The sequence below is a fragment of the Pteropus medius genome, unplaced genomic scaffold, assembly GCF_902729225.1.
Source record: "Pteropus medius unplaced genomic scaffold, Ma_sr-lr_union100, whole genome shotgun sequence".
Classification (NCBI taxonomy): domain Eukaryota; kingdom Metazoa; phylum Chordata; class Mammalia; order Chiroptera; family Pteropodidae; genus Pteropus; species Pteropus medius.
In genome coordinates, this window is record NW_024340692.1 from 4,666,660 (window position 1) to 4,687,464 (window position 20,805).

At 34.2% G+C, this 20,805-nt stretch overlaps 1 protein-coding gene across 1 annotated transcript in view; it reads left to right on the plus strand.

Moving 5' to 3' along the window:
- The window catches only part of TTC39B (tetratricopeptide repeat domain 39B), a 116,896-nt gene that overhangs the window by 82,173 nt on the left and 13,918 nt on the right, over nt 1-20,805 (plus strand). The window contains 10 exon segments of the mRNA XM_039874936.1: nt 1,010-1,074; nt 7,742-7,847; nt 9,186-9,251; nt 10,439-10,547; nt 11,109-11,176; nt 11,263-11,322; nt 12,769-12,930; nt 13,512-13,603; nt 17,459-17,585; nt 20,540-20,648. Of these exon segments, the coding sequence (XP_039730870.1) occupies nt 1,010-1,074; nt 7,742-7,847; nt 9,186-9,251; nt 10,439-10,547; nt 11,109-11,176; nt 11,263-11,322; nt 12,769-12,930; nt 13,512-13,603; nt 17,459-17,585; nt 20,540-20,648 (964 nt within the window).

A 20,805-nucleotide genomic window follows, 5' to 3' on the forward strand; every position in this document is an offset into this window, starting at 1 on the left:
TCAAGAAATTAAATATTCTTATTCGAGGCAGATTTTAATCTCATTTAAGAAATTCTTTCCTGGCCGTTATTGCAACTTAAAATCATAAGATTCCTTCAAATATGAAGATAAATATTTAAATTGCATCATGAATTTTGTATTTATTGATTCTTATAATAATTTAAATGTTAAATATTTAAGTAATTAATGAAATTTGCAAACTAAAATCAGTTTTGCTTCAGAAGAATGTTCAAGTGCATAGGAAATAAATATCAGAATATCTTTTTGATATTAATAGACTAGGAAAACACTCTGGGATGTATGAAACAAGGGACCGTCTCCATTTGTACCATCTATTGTAGTAACTTCTTTCAAGCAATTTTTTGATATACTTTATTAAGAGACTCTTAGAATCCTAGAATGCTGACCCCCAAATTGGCATTCTTTTAGGCCAACTGCTTCATAGGCAAAGAGAAGTGATTTTTTTCCCCCCAAACAAAATTTTATATTAATGATACAAATTTAAAATCTAGAATAGTTATTTTCAGTTTGGCAATGTATAGGAATGAAATTCACAATGTTAAATAGACTCTGCCTGCTTATGTACTCTGTGAAAAAAGAACCATAATCCCATTTACTAGAGTATGGCGCATCGGGAAGGCAAAGTTAGGCCTTAGAGTATATCCTTTAGTCAACCATTTTGAATTCTGTTGAACCCAGAAGAAAATTGGTCAGTAGAAGATGATGTTTATTAAAGTAGGTTTGGACAAGCCTCCTAACTGGTGAGGATTACTTATTTAATTCCTTAAAGGAATTCAAGGATTTTAAAAATGTTTCCTTGTTGTTGTCCTCTAACTTGAAAGAAAAATAACAAAAAAATATTTCAAATGTAAAGCAAGAGGAATGTTTTAAATAAAAAATTATGTTCTCAAAAGATAGTATTTTGTTCTAATTACACAATATATAGCTGTGGGGAAAGTTTAAGAATCTTTTGCTAAATGATCTAATTTTTTAATTGAATTGTTTTCAGGACGAAAATATGATCAACTTCATCAAAGGTGGAATGAAAATTAGAACAAGTTACCAAATATATAAGTAAGTTAAAAAATTAAGGGTTTTAAAAGATCTTATAACTGGAAATTTGTACCTTTTGAAAACCTTCATGTGGTTTTTTAAATGATTCATGTACTATGTACCACTTTCGACTTCAAAATTCTCATTAAGTATGACTAAGTTTTTTTTTATTTGGTGTTGGTAAAATGCGCTTGATTTTGGCTTACTGAGTATACATTCAAGCTATTCGATGATAAATTCTGCTGCAACAGAATTTAAGTTTAAATGCAGTTTTAAGGGAAAAATAGCTGAGAAAAAAGGTATTGATATAATTTCTAATTAGTTAATCCAGTATTTCTCTTCTATAAACAACTTATAAATTTAAATGACAGGTATGTTTTTGGTTCAGACTCTAGAGCAGCATTGCCCAATAGAATTTTCTTTCTGCAGTGATTCAGATGTTCAAGTAAGGTGGACTGTTGTTCACATTTTCTGTATCCTTTCTGATTTTTATATTATATATCATTTATTCACAATGTTAAAAATCTCCAACTTTGATTCTGGAGTCCTCCATTTCTCCCTTTCGTTCCATCAGTGTTTGCTTTGTATATTTAGAACCTCTGTTGTTAGGCTCATTTATATTTTAATTGTTTTATCTTTCTAATAAATTAACCTGTTTATCATTATGAAATGTCTCTACTTAACTCTTTATAATATTTCTTGTCTTGAAATCTGTTTTGTCTGATTTTAATATAGCTATTCATGCTTTATATAATAGTGTTTGCATGCCTTATATTCTTTTACTTTAAACCTATCTTTGTTTTTATATTTAAATTATATTTCTTGTAGATGTACAACTGAGTCTTGCTTTGTCATTCAGTATGACAATATGTTTGCACTTGTGACTAACATTTTGTTTTTTCCGTTTGACTCATTTGTTTCCTCTTCTTTGTCTGCAGCCTTTTGCTTTAATAAAAAAAATATATGTATGTTTATATATACATATATATTCCAATGTAATTGCTCTGCTGTTTTCTTAGCTATAGCCATCTTTAGTTTTTTAAATGGTTGCTCTACGTGATTACAATACACTTCTTAACTTATCATTGTCAACTTAGAGTTAATATTGTACCATTGCACATGAAATATAAGAACTTTGCAAAAGTATAGTTTCATTTACCATCTGTTGCCTTTTATACTATTCTTATGCTAGTACTTATGTATATTATAAATCCCACAATACAGTGTCAAACTTTTGCTTGAAACAGTCTTAATATATAGTATTCTCTATTTACCCACTTATCTACTATTTTTGGTGTTTTTCATTTATTCCTGTAGACTTTCAGACTGAAGAATCTCTTTTAGCATTTCTTGTGGTACATGTCTGTGGGCAACAAATCTCTTCGTTTCATTTATCTGAAAATGTCTTTATTTTTGCTTTCGGTTTTGAGGGCTATTTTTGCTTAATATAGTATTCTGAGTTACAAGGTTTTTTTTCTTTTTTCATTGCTTTAAAACCGTCAACCCATTGTATTATGGCTTGTTTCTGATCAGAAGTCAGCTGTTATTTGTCTTATTGTTCCCTTCTCTGTAATGTGTCATTTCTTCTGGCTGCTTTGATACAAGACTTTTTTGTATCTTTGGTTCTCAGCAATTAGACTGTGATGTGCTTAGGTATGGCTTTGAGAAATTCATGGCCATTATTTTTTCAAATATTATTTTCTGCTCCTTTCTGACTCACTGTTCTCCTTCAGAGACAGTAATTACATGTTTTCAGCCTGATTTTGTTCAGTAGGTTACCTAGGTGCTGTTCATTAAAAAAAGTATTTTTTTCCAGAATTGGTTATTATTTTAACATCTGGGCCATCATGGGGTCAGTTTCTATTGCCTACCTTTTTCTTGATTATATGTCATATTTTTCTGTTCTTATGTCAATAATTTTTTAATCGTACATTAGATATTGATACATTGTAGAGACTCTAGGTTTTGTCGCCTTTCTCAGAATAGTGCTGGTTATTGTTCTAGGAAGCATTTAACTCGACTAGACTTGGACTCCAAACCCTTACTCTCTAGTAGTGGGCAGCATCTGAAATCTCGGTTGTATTATTTCTCTGTCTTGCATCTGCTTTTCCTTGAGGTCTCCTCAGTGTTCATGTAGTTCATGGGTCAGCCAACAAGTTGAGTGGAGTTTTAACACTGATTTTGGTGTTTCTTTCTTACATGATTCTCCTCTATTTCCCCATTACTTACAGCCACTTTGACAGTCTTGAACTCTATTCTGACTTTTTAAGCCAATAAGACTGTGGCTTTTTGTATAAGTTCTAGACACTAGGGAGAACTTTCAGGTGACTAGTCATATATATACACAAAGTCCACTCAAGAGTTTTTCCCATCTTTCAAAATTCAGTTCTTCTCCAGGTTCAGGCTACCTATTTTTTCACTTTCTAGTGCCTGTAAATGTATTTTAAATATATTTTTTTCATTTTTGCAGAGTTTATAATTGTTATCTATGGGAGAGTTAACCTAATATAAGCCACCCTGCCATTATTAGAAGCAGATGTCCATTAGTGGTAACAGAGCCAAGATTTAGTATTTTAAGAGATACTTTTACCCCAAATGATTTAATAAAATTATAAATCATGGAGTGGAGATGACATAATTATTTTTAATTTTCCTTTCAAAATATGTTTTAGAAGATATAAAAAAATTAGAGTTGATTGCCTTTCCAGTCATCAGAACTTAAAGATTTAGTCTTGTAATGGCAATAGACATATATATCAGTGGAATGGAACATAGGGTTTTGAAACAGACAGTGTGAGTATATGTGCATCACACTTGCGTGTATACACACACACTCACAGACGGACATTTACCTAGGAATTCAAGATATACTAAATTCCTATATATACATAGGTCTCTTTCAAAATAGTGGGAAAAGATGGGTACTTTAATAAATGGTTTTGGGAAAATCGACTCTTCATTTTGAAAACAAAAGATTATACGAAAATAAGTTCTATATAGATTTAATCTTAAAATATTTTTAACAGTGTGCCAACAAGACATAAGAAAGTATTTTTTATAGTCCTAAAGTACAAAGGCATTTAAACTTTTATTTTTTAATTTTTCACTGTGAAATAATTTCAGAATTTTTACAAAGAATTTTCACATATTCTTTACTCAGATTCCAAATGTTAACATTTTATAGAACCACAATTATTAAAATCAAGAAACTAACATTGATACAATATTATTAACTATTCTATTGACTTCGCTCAGATTTCTCTAATTGTCTCACCAATGTCCTTTTCCTGGTCCAGGATTTAATCCAGGATCCTAGTAGTTGCACATAATTGTTATGTCTCATTAGTCTCTTTTAATCTGGAAGGCTCCCTCAGTCTTTCTTTGTCTTTCATGACCTTGGTATTTTTGAAGCATACTGGGCAGTTATTTTGTAGAACCTTTCTCAGTGTGGACTTATCTAATGTTTCTTCATGATTAAATTTAGATTTTCCTTCTATGGTGAGATTACCATAGAAGTGATATTGTGTCCTTCTGAATGCATCATATCAGTAGATTCACGATGCCAAATTCAGAAGACTTCTTAGGCATGGCATAAAATTAGAACTCTTTTATTACTAAACAAACATTTGCATTTACATCATGGCAAAATAAATACATCATAATAAAAAATACAAATGGAAAAATGATGTAAATGACTGAGGGCAAATGGCAGTGTGAGATGCTCACAGCTTGGTGGGAGTTTTTCTGGAGGATATTCCGGCAGTTTATATAAAAATTAAGAATGTGCATTACCTGTGATCTCAGAAATCCTTTTTCTAAAAATTTATCCTAAGGATAGTTAGGATATAACTATAGTTACAGTACTTGATATAGGAAAAGTACTTGTTGACTGTACAGGAACACTCTGAGCAGTTTATAATATGAAAAATTTGTAAACATATATTTAACAATAGGAATTTGGTTAGATAAATTATTCCATAGAATGGAATAATATGCACTTGTTGAAGAATAAGGTAGCTTTCATGCATCTTAATGGAAATTTGTCAGTATAACCTGTAGAACAGTGTATGACCTCATTTATGTTTTTTATAGATTGCATTCTTAGTAAAGCATAAAAACACCTGGAGATTATGTACCAGGCTGTTAACAGTGACTTTCTCTCTGAGGGGTGGTTTTGTAGGGACACTAACACTTTCTCCATATTATTTGTAAATTTTCCAACAATTATCAGCACATGAAACATGTACATTTTGATTCAAAAGAAGAAAAGAACTCCGAACATCATATTCACCTTCTGCCATCCTGTTGATATTTTGACATTTGAGTTTTTTATGTATGTACATAAGCACGTACATAAAACACATCCTTTTTTACTTCACATCAGAAAATTTTAGGTCATTAAATATTTTTAATTCATCATGGCTTTTAATGGCTGCATAGTATTCCATTATGTGGAAGTACTACATGTGTTATGTCTAAATATGCGTTTATTCAATTATCTTCTTAACTAAATTCCTGTTGTTGCCTATTTAGTTTGTTTATAAATTTTCATTATAGATAAGTAACACAGTGTCTATCCTTACTGGTCAAGTTTTGTGTGTATCCATGCTGTTTCCTTAGAATAAAATTGGATTTGTTGGGTCAAAGGTATGCAAAATTACTCTGAAGAATAATTGGGTTGGCAAACTTTTTCTTAAAGGACCAGATAGTAAGTGTTTTAGACTCGGGGGACATAAGATCTGTCACAACTACTCAACTCTTTGACTGTAGTGTATAAGCAGCTATAGACAAGAAGTAACTGAATGGAGGTGGCTGTGTTCCAACAGTGTGCCAACCTCTGTAATATAACTACTATTTTATCAGAAGTAGATGAATGTATCTATTTGTTCTTACCTTTGCCAGCCCTACTTTTTTTATTTAAAAATTAAAATAATGCTTTATTATCACAATAGTGATGTGCATATTTTAGAAATTAGAAAAATGTAGATGAGCAAATATTACACACCCCATGTACTCTTACCACTCAGTAATTACAGCTGTTAACACCTTACTATATGTTCTTTTAGAATATTTTCTGTACAAATCTAAAGATATGCGTTTTGTTTTTTTTTTAACCAAAATGAGATCACACTGTACATACTCTTTGTACTTGCTTTTTTCAGTTAATAAACTTTACTTCTTCATGGCAATAAATTTCATTTCATGTAATGCCCAATCCATTTTTAAATTTTCTAGTTGGCTCCAAATTTCTTCTCCTGCTGGTGTGTCTGCACCAGGATCCAACCCAAGACTGTCTAGTGCATCTGATGTTCATGCCCATTAAATATATTTTATTTTAGAAGAGTCTCTGTAGCTAGGACAGTTGTTGAAAAGCCCAATCCAGTTGTCCTGCAGAATATCCACAGATTTGTTTGGTAGTTTCCTTGAGTTTTCATTTAGTTTGTTCCTTCTCTTAGCTCAGGCTGCCATTACAAAATTCTATAGATGGGTGGCTTAAACGACAGCAATTTATTGTTGATAGTGCTGGAGGTTGGAAGTCCAGATTAGGGTGCCAGCACGATCAGGTTCCGGTGAGGACTCTCTTCTAGGCTTACAGACAGCCACCTTCTCACCATGTCCTCGCATGGCAGAGAGAGAGTTATCATTTTCTCTTCCTCTTCTTATAAGACCACTGATTTTACCAGATTAAGATCCATCCTTATGACCTCATTTAATCTCAGTTACCTCTTAAAATCTCTATCACCAAATATAGTCACTTGGGTGTTAGAGTTTCAACATGTAAATTTGGGGGGCACATAATGCAGTCCATAGCATTCCTCTAACATCTTATATTCCTGTAAACTGGAAGTTAGATCTACAGGATTACTAGATTCAGGTTAAATGCATTTGGCTAGAATATATCATAAATGAAGGTCCATGCTTTATAATTACATCACACTAGGTGATACGTAATATCTGGTTATTTCTTAATACCTTTAAAAATATATTTGTTGATTTGATAAGTAATTTCTGGTTATTACCAATTTGTATACTTGTATCATTGTTTTAATTTGCATTTCTCTTTTGAAGATATAAAGGGAAAGAGAGAAATGCATAGAAAAGAAATTAAAGTGAGAAATCAGGGAGATTTGCTTGGATGGAACAGGAAAAAATAAGAGGAAAAATGGAGGAAAAATGGGCCATTGTGATGAAATTTGCTTTCCTCTTTCAGTTTTTCCTAATCACAAGCTCTGATTTATTTGGTCTATTTGAGACCATGGCGATCACACTTAAGTTCTTTTTGTCAGTAGCATCTCAGTTACTTGGTGGAAAGTAGGGTGGCCGAAGTGTGCACAGCAACTGAGGAGTGGAATGTTCCTAGGAAGTCCCCTCTCACACATTGCTGGGAAGCTGTAAGGTCACAGTCCTGTGGTTCTGTGGTTCCTGAGTCATGCTTGCTGGTGTTTGAACCTACTCTTGCTGTAAGCCCAGAAAGGGCGGTCTTCATAAACAATGTAAAAATAAGTGTGACGTTTTCTTAATGATTATTATCCAGTAGCCTTAAGAGTAAAACTCAGCACAGCACCATCCACTTAAATATTCTCTAGTATTTTGGCTAATGACATAATTATTTTATAGTATGTAGTGTGAAATTGACTTAATTTTCAGTCATACTAAACTTCTGCTATACTTTTTTTCTTCAATCCAGAGAATGTCTCTCTATTCTGCATGTAATTCAGAAGAACAGAGTTGAACAACAATTCTTCTATGAGTTTGAGGGGGGTGTCAAACTTGGAATAGGAGCCTTTAATTTGGTAGGTACATAATTATAAAGCAACCAGAATCTTTTGTAAAAGAACCATAGGTTTAAAGTGCCTTCTGTACTGCATTTGAACCTCACTCTGAACCTCTACCTGGGTTTGGTAGAGTGGGATCAATTTTCTTGTGTTGTGGCCCAATGGGGCTTTGGTCAGTATGTGTTGTTAAGTCAGGCACATGCTGTATTGAATTGTACAATAGGAAAGCATGTAGCACTCTGAATTGACTAGTAATGTTTTTCAGTAATAAGGAGCTTGGAATCCAGGAGCTTGGAATCCATTTCCACATCAGAAATATTGTTGCTATAGCACTGCTGGTTCTGGAATTGAAAATAGGTGAGGGGAATGATATAACTTGGGGAATGATATTGATGTCTTGGGGAGATGAAGAGTTTGAGTAAATATCTGTCAAATTGTGATCTACTAGAGATTTTGAAACTTTAGGTTTGACTGGAATTGGTGAGGAAATAAAATGATAAAGGGAATCCTATGCATGAGTGTATATGTCATCATGGCCACTTTGTTCATGAGCCCACTGGTCAATAACAGAGGTAGCTGAGGAAAGAGACTGACTAAAGAATATGGGTCACCCTATCCTCTTGATTATTAAAATCTTCCTCTGCCGAGGTCAGCCTTTGGAGCAAACATGGGACACAAATGTCTTCATGTTTTTGCCCATTCATAGAGGTCTATTCACATAACTCTTCTCCAGACCTCCTTGTCATCAATTTTCCCATCATGTTCTTTCTCAGTCCCTGACCACCCAACCAAACCATCGGCTGCAGCCTATGAATCGGTGTATAATCACACATATGGCCATTTCTCCTTCCAAGCCAAGTGAACAACCAAGTACAGTGCTCGAAGTTCCACTGAGAGGATTTCCCTTCACTCCTTCAGGGATGTCCCAGAAAAGGGCTGTAGTGCTACAGCTGTCCACTTCTGGGTGATGCCTGCATATCATGCAGAATACAACAGACTTTTGCTTTCTGAAAAAGAAAGCTAAAAGAAACCTTGTTTGGAAAGGTGGGCACTGAAGGAGTGCCTTCTCATCCCTTCATGACATGAAAGGAGCTAGTATTCTTTAGCACATTCTGAAAAAAGCCAGGTTTTTTTTTTTTTTTTTTAGGTTCATTGTCTTAGTTAAATGAAATTAATTCACAAGTAATGTTTACAATATGTACAGTATGTGATGATTGAAACATGTCTAATGATTAAAACTTGGTTGTAATTTTTCATATTACTGAATCATTAAAACATTAAATTGTTTGGTGTTTGACATTTATTTACAGTTAGATACACTAACACATAAGAACACTTGCATTTTTTTTCTTACAGATGCTGTCCCTTTTACCAGCACGGATTATCAGACTGCTAGAATTTATAGGATTTTCTGGAAATAGGGTACAGATTTAATTTTATCTTAATTTTGAGAGTGAAGATAAAACATTATTTATTGAATATGAGAGCAATGCAGTGTGTTCTCATAAATAGCGTGACAATTATTGGCAATTTGTTTACAGGACAATAAAGAGCCATTGATCTTTGAGTATATTTTTCAGAGGTTAGAGATGAGTTTTCTAGTGAAAGTTAAAATTTTTTGTCTTTGTTACAGAAATTCTGGAATTAAAATTTTTACTTTATTCATATTGCTGCTTGCTAGACCTTTAATACTCCTGTGTGGTTCAAATTTTTTTCTTTAACATTTTTTGTGACTCCAAAGTCTTCTGTAAAACTAGGAAACTAGGCTAGATTTCCAAGTTTAACATTTTATGATTCGCATGGGTCAAGCATCGGTCCAGTATTTTGTGTTTTTACAAGTTTCACTATAAAACTAAGCAAGGAAAATTTGTTTTCATGAGTTTTGTTCATTATATTTCTATGTGGTTGTTTTTGTAGTGTATGACATTTATTAATCATAATGCTCAATATGCTATTATCAGAGTTGCCTTATTGCAAAAGCTTTTCCTGTTAGTCAAGAGAGCAGGTTTTGAGAAATATATGAGAATAAGTACAAGTTGTGAACTGCCTCCCCCAACATTTATTCCATTGCCCAGGTTCTTCATGAGCTGTTATGTATTTATGGTGATCCCTTCATGACATGTTGACATGTTCTATCTATTCATGCTCTGCATTTAATGATTACCCTTTTCTATGACCATTCATCTTCCATATGAGCACATTATAATAAAATCATGTGTTCACAGACTGTCTTCCCTATTTGATGGAAAGATCTTGGAAGACATAGAACCACATTTGTTCATACCCAGCATAGTGCCTTCCACTTAGATCCTCAATGTGTTTTAGTAAATTAATATTTGTATCAGAGAAATACAGCATTTCTATGAAATGAGCTTAGCTTTTTTTCCTCTCCCTAATTTTACGTGATATAAAAGAATTGGTGAAATTATCTTGTGCCATTTTAAAATGTCATGTTTGCTTCTAGTTAGGAATTACTATTATTCTAAGCTCTTGAAAAATAAATCCAACCTTGGTGGAGAGTGGAGATACATGAACTAGCATTTTAAAGTGTCTGAATATGATTTTTCAGTCATGCTCTTTCCATTCTAAAATGCATTTATTTCCCACAGGAATTGGGCCTCCTTCAATTACGGGAAGGTGCCTCAGGAAGAAGTATGAGGTCTCCACTATGCTGCTTAACTATGCTAGCTTTTCATACTTATATCTCCCTAATACTTGGTAAGGATTGGATTACATTTTATGTTATTGACAGTTGATTATCTTTCATCTGAGTAAGTAAAAATTTAGAAAAATCTGTAAGAGCTAGTAGTCTTTATCTGTTTATTTATTTCTGAGTAAAGGAAAATAGTGACATTTGTAATAGTAACATTTGGCAGGGGGGTGGAGGGTTTCTTTCACTGAATTTTTAAATCTATTCTCAGCTAAAAGAATTCTGTGAGGCTTGCTTAAGGTGATCTATTTTAGCATCTTCATATTGAATTCTTTTTAAAATTAAATTTTGGACTAAAATAAGTAAATAATGCTATTAAAACCAGAAATTCCAATTAGAATCTAAGACAGCCACCTTCATTCTTAAGAATTAGTCTGTCCTAGAGCTTTCTTAAACTCAAGTCATAGATGAGACTTGTCTTGTTTTATCTCCTAGCTGTAAAAATGACAAAATAATAGTTTTCGTCTTTTCCGTGAAGAGGTCTTTGCTATACTTTAATGACATTTGGAGAATTAATAAGTATCTATTATGTTTTATGAAGACTGAGGCTTTTCCTATTAAATTTCTAGGTACAGGAGAGGTGAATCTTGTGGAAGCAGAGAGTCTCCTTGCACCTTTCCTCCAGCAGTTTCCAAATGTACGTCTAGAATTACAAGTGCATGTTTCAACCGTAATCAACCAGGGTTGACCCTTGAACAGTCTGTTTTCTTCCTTTCTCCACAGGGTGCAATCATGTTGTTTTATCATGCCAGAATAGAGCTGCTGAAAGGGAATGTGGAAAAGGTAACTTATCTGGGGGAGTCATCGGGGAGTTGTCTGTACGGTGGAGTTGCATCACACACTCATCCAACCTAAGTATGTTAGGCTATATGCAGTAGACAGAAACAAAGAAAATAATATGTAATTAAAAAGCCAAAATTTAATTTTATGTGTGCATTCTATTAATGTAGATTACCGATTATAGTATACATTTACACATAAAGAGGCAATTCAGGATAGAATATATAAAATATAGGTGGGCAATTTAAGGGATTTTTCAAAAAGCTTAACAATCATCAAATGCATTACATATCGACTTTGGAATCTAGGCCCTGCGTAGGGTACAGATGTACTATACTACTTGTATGCTCTTCATCAAAGGAAAGTATTCACTGATTCTCTTAAGGAAAAAGAAGAGCCTTTCATATAAATATACTCACAAACCATTTTCTTCTATACAAATGGGGTCAATCATATGTATTTTTGTTTGTTTGTTTGTTTGTTTATTTGTTTGTTTTTTACTTACATTAAATCTTGGATTTATTTCCAGGTCAGTATATTTTAATTTCCCTCATTCTTTTTGATGGATGGGTTCCATTCGATGGAATGGATATACTATACTCATTAAAGCAGTGCACTATTGATAGACATTTGGCTATTATAAACAGTGCTGTTGTAAACATTGTTATGTATATATTTTCTGTGCATAGATGTATTTATATAAGACAAATACTGATCATTAGGATTTCTAGGTCAAAGACGTTAGCATCTTGATACATTCAGCCAAATTGCCCTCCTAAGTTAAGGCTATTCCATTTAAATGCTTGTAAATATATGAGAATACTTGTTTTTAGTGCTCCTTGCCAACTTTGGACATTAGCTGTTCTCTTTTTGCCAATGTCATGGCTGAAAAATTATAACCTAATTTTAAAATTTATATTTTTCAGTTTACAGATTTATTCATATGTATATTTGTTACTTGTATATCTTTTTTTCTGATTTACCTATTCATATCCTTGATAATTTTCCCATCGAGTTGTTTGTCTTTTTCTTAAGGATTTTATAAAATGGTTTTACGGTGAGGATTAATTCTTTGCCAGTGAGACATGTGGTGATACCTTCTCCCAGTCTGTCCATTGCTTTTAACTTTGTTTAAGGTGTACTTTTCCCTCTGGACATTCTGAATTTTATTTTCAGTATTTTCCTAAAGGACTTCTATGTTTTATATCTTAGGAAGGAATTCCCCTATTCCCACATTATAAAGTTTCACGTCCCCCTCACAAAGTTAAATAAAGAGGCAGAACTTAACTATCTCCATGAATGTAAGGATAGGAACATATCGTCATATTGAGTGGTTTAATGAGTAATGATTTTGTTCTTTTCGTACAAAGTGTTTTATGTATTTTTCCATTAGGTTATTATCTCCTTGTGTAATATCTGGATGATCAGCTTTATGCAATTGACTTATAGGCACAAGAGGTATTTCGAAAATGCATTACAGTTCAGGAAGAATGGAAACAGTTTCACCATCTCTGTTATTGGGAGCTGATGTGGATTTATGTATTCCAACAAAATTGGATGAAGGCTTATTACTATTCAGATCTGCTTTGCAAAGAGAGCAAATGGTCCAAGGTAAAGTGCAGTGCTTTCATTAATGCATCTGTTTGCTAATAATTGTACAGGATGGTTTGCATTAAGGACTGTTTGTTCAATAGTATGATACTGACATGGTTTCCTCAACTTACAGATCCATCAGAGAGGAAATGTGCATTTAGTACCTATTGTTTATAACCACTGCCCTCAGCACTACATGCTTTAAAAACCATCTAGACTCCTTTTCAATAGAGGCTTTACCTCTGAAGATGAATTGCACTTAAATTTAAAAGTTATTAAATTTCAATAGTTTTGATAATTTTTTGTAGACTTTACAATGCCATTAAGGAGGAATGATATAAAGATCTTTCGTTCATTTTGTCCATTTTCTCTTCCATGAAAGCTATAGTTGCATACTAGGAAAATGAGTCACATTAAGTGAAAAGTGTTAATCTCATTTGGAACAGTCAATATTTTTTAAGAGTTCATTTCCCTTTATTCCTTTGTTGCTTCTTAAATACCATATCTGGAAGATGAGTAGGTCATTTCTGATTGCAAAGTAGAAATGTCATGTATCTAGGGATGTTCTATAACAAGATGCTTTTCTTCACTTCCTCAAGGCAACTTATGTGTTCTTAAAAGCTGCAATTTTGAGTATGCTTCCAGAAGAGGATGTCGTGGAGACTCAAGAGAATGTAGTAACTTTATTCAGGTAAGCAAGACACTATTTCCGTAACTGAGATCCTGAACATATAGAGGAGCACACAAATATATCTGCTTTTATTTTCCCTTAGTGCTCTCCCATGCTTCACCTTCATATTTTGCTAATTTATCTACTCATTTGGTAAACAAACTTTTAAAAAATACATTTTGCCAAGAGCCAAAATGTCATCCTTTTAGCGGGATTGTGCAGATATGCTGGTGTGATTGGGAATCTTGAGAACACATTGTTTTTTTGTTTGTTTGTTTTGTTTTGTTATTGGGGCTTTGTCACTGCATTTTGAACAGTTTCCTAAAATGGTATTGTTTATCAAAAGATGTTAACTATCTCTGTGAATCAAAGGTATTTTGTAATCAGATAAACTTAAGAAACACAGTATAACATATCCTTCCTTAGTTTTCATTAGTATATCAAAGATTTTGAGAAGCTGTGCTGTGAAGTGACCTGTTTAACTTTGTTTACACCATTATCCATCCATCTGTCTGTCTGTCCTTCCATCTATAACCTTTTTGCTGAGCACCTCCTCTCTGAAGGGTACTGTGTTAGGTGCTGAATAACTAGGTGGGGCTCCTGTCCTTGTAGAGTTTATAATCTTGTAGTGGAACTAGATGTCAGTGAAATAATCAAACAAATTGTAAATACAAAATTACAATACATGACTGAGTTTTTTCCTTCATACTTCCCTCATCATTTCTTCTTGGTATCTTTATAGACTCATCCTACTTTATCTAGCTATTAAATGTTGATGTTCTTAATTTCAAAGGTCAGTCTTAGAGCCTCCACCTTAGGAAATCTCATCCAAGCCAAATTTAAATCTCTAGTTCAGACCTCATGACTGAGCTCCAGACCCCTATATCCAGCTCCCATTTGCCATCTCCTCTTGGATATGCAACAGCATTTTAAACTTACCATTTTGTCTTCCCTAGCAAACCCGGTATTCTTCCCTCTCTCAGTGATTGGGACCACCCGTTAGCAAGTCAGAAACCAATGATTCTTGCATCACCAACACTACCCACTGTTCCCTCATTCCCCACTGAGAAGAGGTGTGCATAAGAGCATAGTGGGAGTGGTGGTTGAGATGAGTTCTGAAGGTAGAGGAGGAGCTGCTGAGTCAGTGAAGGGTTGTCAGGATGCTGTTTCAGACCAAGGAAACAGCATGTGAGAGGACTGGCCTGTTGCAGGAAGGAGCACTACACATTTAAAGAACTAAAACAAAGCTGATATTTGACAGGACATGATGCTGCATTTTTAACATATAGGTCAAAGGAAAAGAAATGTCAAGGATTACTCAAAATGTATCCCATAGAACACAGAATTCCGTTTAAAAATAGGACAAAATGTGTACTTAGTGACACAGAGATCATTGGTAACCCTAGCAGGAGCTGATTAGGTGATAGAATAGAGGTGGAAACCAGACTGGAGTTGGCTAAAGAGTGAATAAGAGTTGAGTGTAAACACATCCCTGGGTAACTGTGATTATGAAGGGGAGGAGTTGGGGGTGGGGGTGGGAGTGCAGGGAGAGAGAGAGAAAGAGAGAGAGAGAGGGAGGGAGAGAGGTAGAGGGAGATGTAATATCAAAGAGTGTTTTAATGGGAGTGATCTGAGTAGTCTCAAAAATCACTGGGAAGTTGCACATATGAGCAAAAAATGGGATAATTAATATTTGTAAGTTTCCTGAGAGGAGATAGACTCCAAAGCATTGATGGCAGGATTGGCTTTATCTAGAAGGACCAAGTCCTCTATCATATCAGAAGGGAAAAGAGTACAGAATAGGTGTAGAGCTTATATGTGGTAATATGAGATGGAGGACTTTCTACCTCATTGCTTCTGCTTTTCTTTATAAAGTAGGAAGCAGGGTCTTCTGTTGGGAGTGAAAGAGAAGGGATCAGGCTGGAGGTCTAAGGGGGATAGAGAATGTTCGAAATCATTGTTGCAGACAGTGGGGCAGTGAGGTGGTGGGAGTCATGGTAGGGGGAATGGCAGGCAGTGCAGGGGCCCATTTGAGGTTGGGCTGGTAAATTTATAGTGATATCAATCTGCTCACAGTATAGGTGCAGGGAAGATGGACAGTGAGCTTTATCTGGGCTTTGGTTTTTGCCAGATGAGTGCAGAGTCTAGGCAGTAGTCAAGGGTGTTTAGGACATAGACCAGAATGTGCAGGAGAAAAGGATAGGGCATTCTAAACAGGGATATGGAGGGATAGGGAGAATGAAGTAGAGTGCCAAATTGGGAGGAAATTGAAGGGCAGGTGGACTGACTGAAAGTCTCATTAGATAGCCAAGTTAGAATGAGAATGGTGTTCAAAGGGTGGGTAGTGTGCTTGACTTTGTGTTCTGAGGTAGAAAAGTTACAGGTGATTAAGGGGCAGGTGGCTGTGGTAGAAAGGAGGAGATGACCACTGAGATGAGGGAGTTAAGGAACGGAGAAGCTCCACTGCATTCTTCAAACATAACTTATGACAAAACCATTTAAATGGAATATTAAATTGTATGGTCATTATTATGAGAGAGAATATTTTAGCTCAACCCTCAGATTTGTCAGAACAAATTTGAAAGTATGACCCAGGACCATTTTTTCATCTCTTTTTTAGTAAAAGTTCTTTTTTTAAAAAAAACAGGACCATGTTTACTAACTAGAATTAACATCAGTAGAAGCCATGGTATGATCAATGCTACCTCTTACTGGTAAAATGCATTTTCTCATTTCATACAAACAACTAATAGAATGTAATGGAATATTAAGATACATTGATATCTTTTAAATCCTCTATTTCCTCCACTTCAGAATAATTTTTTCCATATCAAAACAATTTATTTGAAACATGTAACCAATCTTATTTTTAAGAGAGAACTTGAGGTCTGCTGTTTGATAGTGTCTAATTTGTTGGGATAATGACAAGAGAGTCCTCAAAATGAATGTTTTCCTCATACATATTCTGTGAACATTAAACCTGACTCCTCCCCTCAACATCCATCTCACATTTCCACTGCCTCTTCCTCTCATGTTAATGAACATCAAATCAAGGGCATTCTGGTTTAAAACCCGTATCCCCAAATGGGCCCAGAAATGACCTAACACAATCTTGTCCTCCTATTGGAATATTTTTTCTCTTGTTTCATCTTACTCTTTCTTTCAGTGATGTAATTGGATATTTTCCTGAATTCTTTCTCTGCAACTCGTTTGATGCATTTACAAATTTTTGTTTAAGAAACATATAGTCTCTTAGAACATGTAGTCTCATCCTACTCTCATTTTTATGTGCTTGTGAATTTTATAATTAGAATTCCTTAGAATTTTGAGAGGAAGTTTGTAAACATGGTGCCTGTCCTTAGCTGATTATTTTCAAAATCACCTATCCTTGGGAAATATTTTCTCAAATTATATATTAATTGACAGCTATCTTTTGAGCCACATTGTTTTATAGATCTGTGTCATACTTGGCAATAGGAATAGGAAATGTACCAGTATACTCTCTTACCTCTCTCCATAATGTAAGTAAATACTTCGCACTTTCCTGCTTACTTACGGAAATTGCCAATTTTATATCTAGATTTCCTGTTTGATAGATTAAGACATTGGCTAAGTTAACGAGAAGGAAATACATGTCAATCAGTAGTTCTCAAACTTGAGTATGCATCAGAATCACCTGGTGGACTCATTAAAATCCAGATTGCTGGGTCCAATCCTGGAGGTGTTGATTCATTAGGTTTGGGGTGGAGCATGAAAATTTGCATTTGAACAGGTTTCCAGATGATGCTGATGCTGCTCATCTGGGGAATGAAGCGTGAACACCACAAGTGCAAAGTGTCTGTGCTCTAATGACCTTTCACCGGGGGCTCTTCACAGACAGGTGGATAGCTTAAAGCAGAGGATTGCTGGGAAATCTATTCCTACTGAGAAGTTTGCTGTGAGGAAATCTCGACGTTACTCCCCCTCGTTGCCTGCTCCCGTGAAGCTTGTCTTGCCTGCCCTGGTATGTTCCTTTCTTTCTTTTTTTGTGTGTTTGCTTATATTTAATTCGCCGTTTGAATTCTAGAAATAAATTGTCTATTCATAGCAGCAGGGAGCACACCTAACTTTTGTGGTGAAGTTTGCTCAGTTAAAAATCATCGAAAAAAAATCATCGTGTGTCTGTAAGGTGAACATTCATAAAGTATATAAATAATAAATAATAAAAATTATAGCTGATGCTTTTTGACTAGCTGGTATGTTCTAGGCAATATGATAAAGGCTATTTTAAAAAATACATTATTTATTTCCTACTGTAACTCTATGAAGATAGTTTTTCTTTGTAGTCCCATTTTACAGATAATGAAATTGAAGCAAAGAGAGGTGAGTTGATTTAGGTGAAGTTGAGTTGAATTATAATACAAGCCTCATATGTAATTTTACCTTTTCTGGCAGCCACATTAAAAATGAAAAGGTAAAAGATTAAAAAGGAAACATGAAAATAATTTTAAGAATATTTTTTGTTTAACCCAATATATGCAGAATATTGTTGTTTGAACATGTGGTCAGTAAAAACTTAATGAGATAATTCACGTTCTTTTATATTATACTAATTCTTTGAAATCTGGTGTGTATTTTACTATTAGAGCACATCTCAGTTTGGACTAGCCATATTTCCAGTGCTGGAGAGCCCTAAGTGGCTGGTGGCTGCTGTATCCAACAGTACAGTGCTGGAGTTCACATTATTAATCGTTAGGGCATTCAGACTAGACTTCATAAAAAGCGTAATTTCAACTTAAATTTTCTTAATGAACACTTCTTTAAAAAATACTGAGTGTATTAAATTACGGTGGCTCTTTGGGACTTTAGTTTAGATTCGTGTAGGCAGTCAGATAGCACCGGAAAGCCATTTAGTGCCAGCTGATGTCTTCAGCCCACTTCTGGGGTTTCCTGATTTTGTTTTTTTTTTGATATTTTGGAGTTTATTCAATTGTTCTCCTTTGAAAGTTATTCAGTTGTTTCTCATTTTTACTGTTATAACATGCTACAATGCATATTCTTTTATATTCCTCTTTTTGTAATTCTCTGGGAAAGCTTTCTAGAAATGTAATTCCTGGTTGTAGGGTATATGCATTTAATATTTTGACACTGCCAAGTTGCCCTCCAAAAAAGCTGTACCAATTTAAATTTCTACCAACAGTATTTTACTGTTTTAATATGCATTTCCCTATTGATGCAGTTGAGCATCTTTTTATGTGCTTATGCATTTTTTTTTTGTGTGTGAATTGTTTATATACTTTCCTGAATTTTTCATTGGGTTGTTTATTATCTGATCATTAAATTATAAGAGCTTTTTATATTTTATATATCCTGTGAGGAAGAAAACTGCAGCCCCTACCAGGTGACAGATAAGAACTGGCCTGCACCTAGTCCTTAGGTCCAGGTGTTCTCTCCAGATAAACAATCTCAGGGAACACCACCATCAGAACAGGTTATTCTGTGCCTGTGATACACAAAACGTGATCACTCGGTAATCATATCTGAGCACAGATAAAAACAAGAACACCATGCAAATCACAAAAATGACCAAATATCCCTCTTTCCCAGCTAATGTGGGAGCCTGCTGCTGTTTTACCAGTGGAGCTTTTAGCTCCATTCCTGATTCATTTTTATTAGTGATTTGTGCTTGGAAATTTTTTCTTGCTGTGTCACAGAACTTTTTTGAAAATCATCTGGAGCATCATAGTGCTTTCCCTACTCTAGAACCTAGATGCTTGCTACATCCTGCTGTGGTTATTAAGGATCTTAAGGAAAGTTAACTCACTGCACTTATTTTTATAGATCTTAGGGTGTAGAATTGGCTTGAATTAGTAGCAACTAGGAATTTTTTTCATTAAATCTCCGATATAAGCTTGCCATCTTCTGATAAAATATTCCATCAATAAAAAAAAAATTTAAGAAAGATCATAAAATAAAAATTCTATTACTTATTGAATTGAGCTGTTAATACCATTACCAACAAGAAACTGTTGGATATAAAACAAAAGGTAGACTGGTGACCTTAGTTTTCAGTGCCATAAAGTCTCAGAGATACTGTTGCCACTCTCCTCGAATGCATTTTTCTCATTTCTGCTTTCCTGTAAGAGGCTGTTCAGACAATATCTTTATCATATTTTAAATTTCATTTCTAAGAAGATACTGATTACCCTGCTTATTTTGTACTGTTCAAAATATGAATTGTGCTCTGAGGAAAATTAGAAGAATATTTTCAAGCAAAAGCACATTTGCTTTTTGCCTCCCCACCCCCAATTCTCATCTGTTAACCTATTAAATATCATTTGCAATGAGAAATCATTAGTTTACATTTTCAGGGGCTGTCATTCAGCCATATGGCCTTTAAATGAGTGCATTTTCTGCATATTGGATTGCATTACTGGACTATCACATGTTTTAGTGGTATGAAAGAATCCGAGCCCAGACAGATAGTTTCTATGTTCATTTCCAGTTATGTCCTTGGAAACAACTTATGTAAACAATTGGCAGATATTTTTAAATGTTTTTCTTTACTTAAAAATAAAAATTTATATTTAATAGAATTGTTCATGGTATCAGTTTAAAATAGTACATTGTATATTTCTGTACTGTAATTTATTATCTTACAAAAGGATTGAATACCAGTAGGTCCTTAGTAAATATTTGTTAAATGAATGAATAAATTAATTTTTCAGTAAAAATACACTATAAATATTGAATTACTTCACAGCAAAAGGCAAAAGGCATATAATAAAATGAGAAAAGAGGAAATTGTATCACTAAACTCCTAATGAGGAAAACTAAGGAAAATGATCTCTAAATGTTGTCTTCAGATCCCTAGCAACCAAGAGAGAACACACATACATAGTTTTGTTGCCTTGTTATTGTAAAGAACATCGAATTACCTCACATAATTGCAAATGGTTTTTTATTCTTCCTCATTAGGAGATGATGTACATCTGGAATGGTTTTCCAGTAGTGTGCAAAAGAAAAGACCTTTCTGAAAATCTGTTGTTAACTATTGAAAAGGCTGAGGCAACTATACAAAATGGAAGTAAGTATGAAAAGTAAAAAAGCCTACAAATCATTACCATTATCACTCTCCTCTCCTATCCCTGCACACATCTGCCCGTGTTAATTTGTGTGCATTATGAGGACGAAAGAGCTTGAGCTGCCGCTGTCTGGGTGATTGCAATCAAGATGAAGGGAGG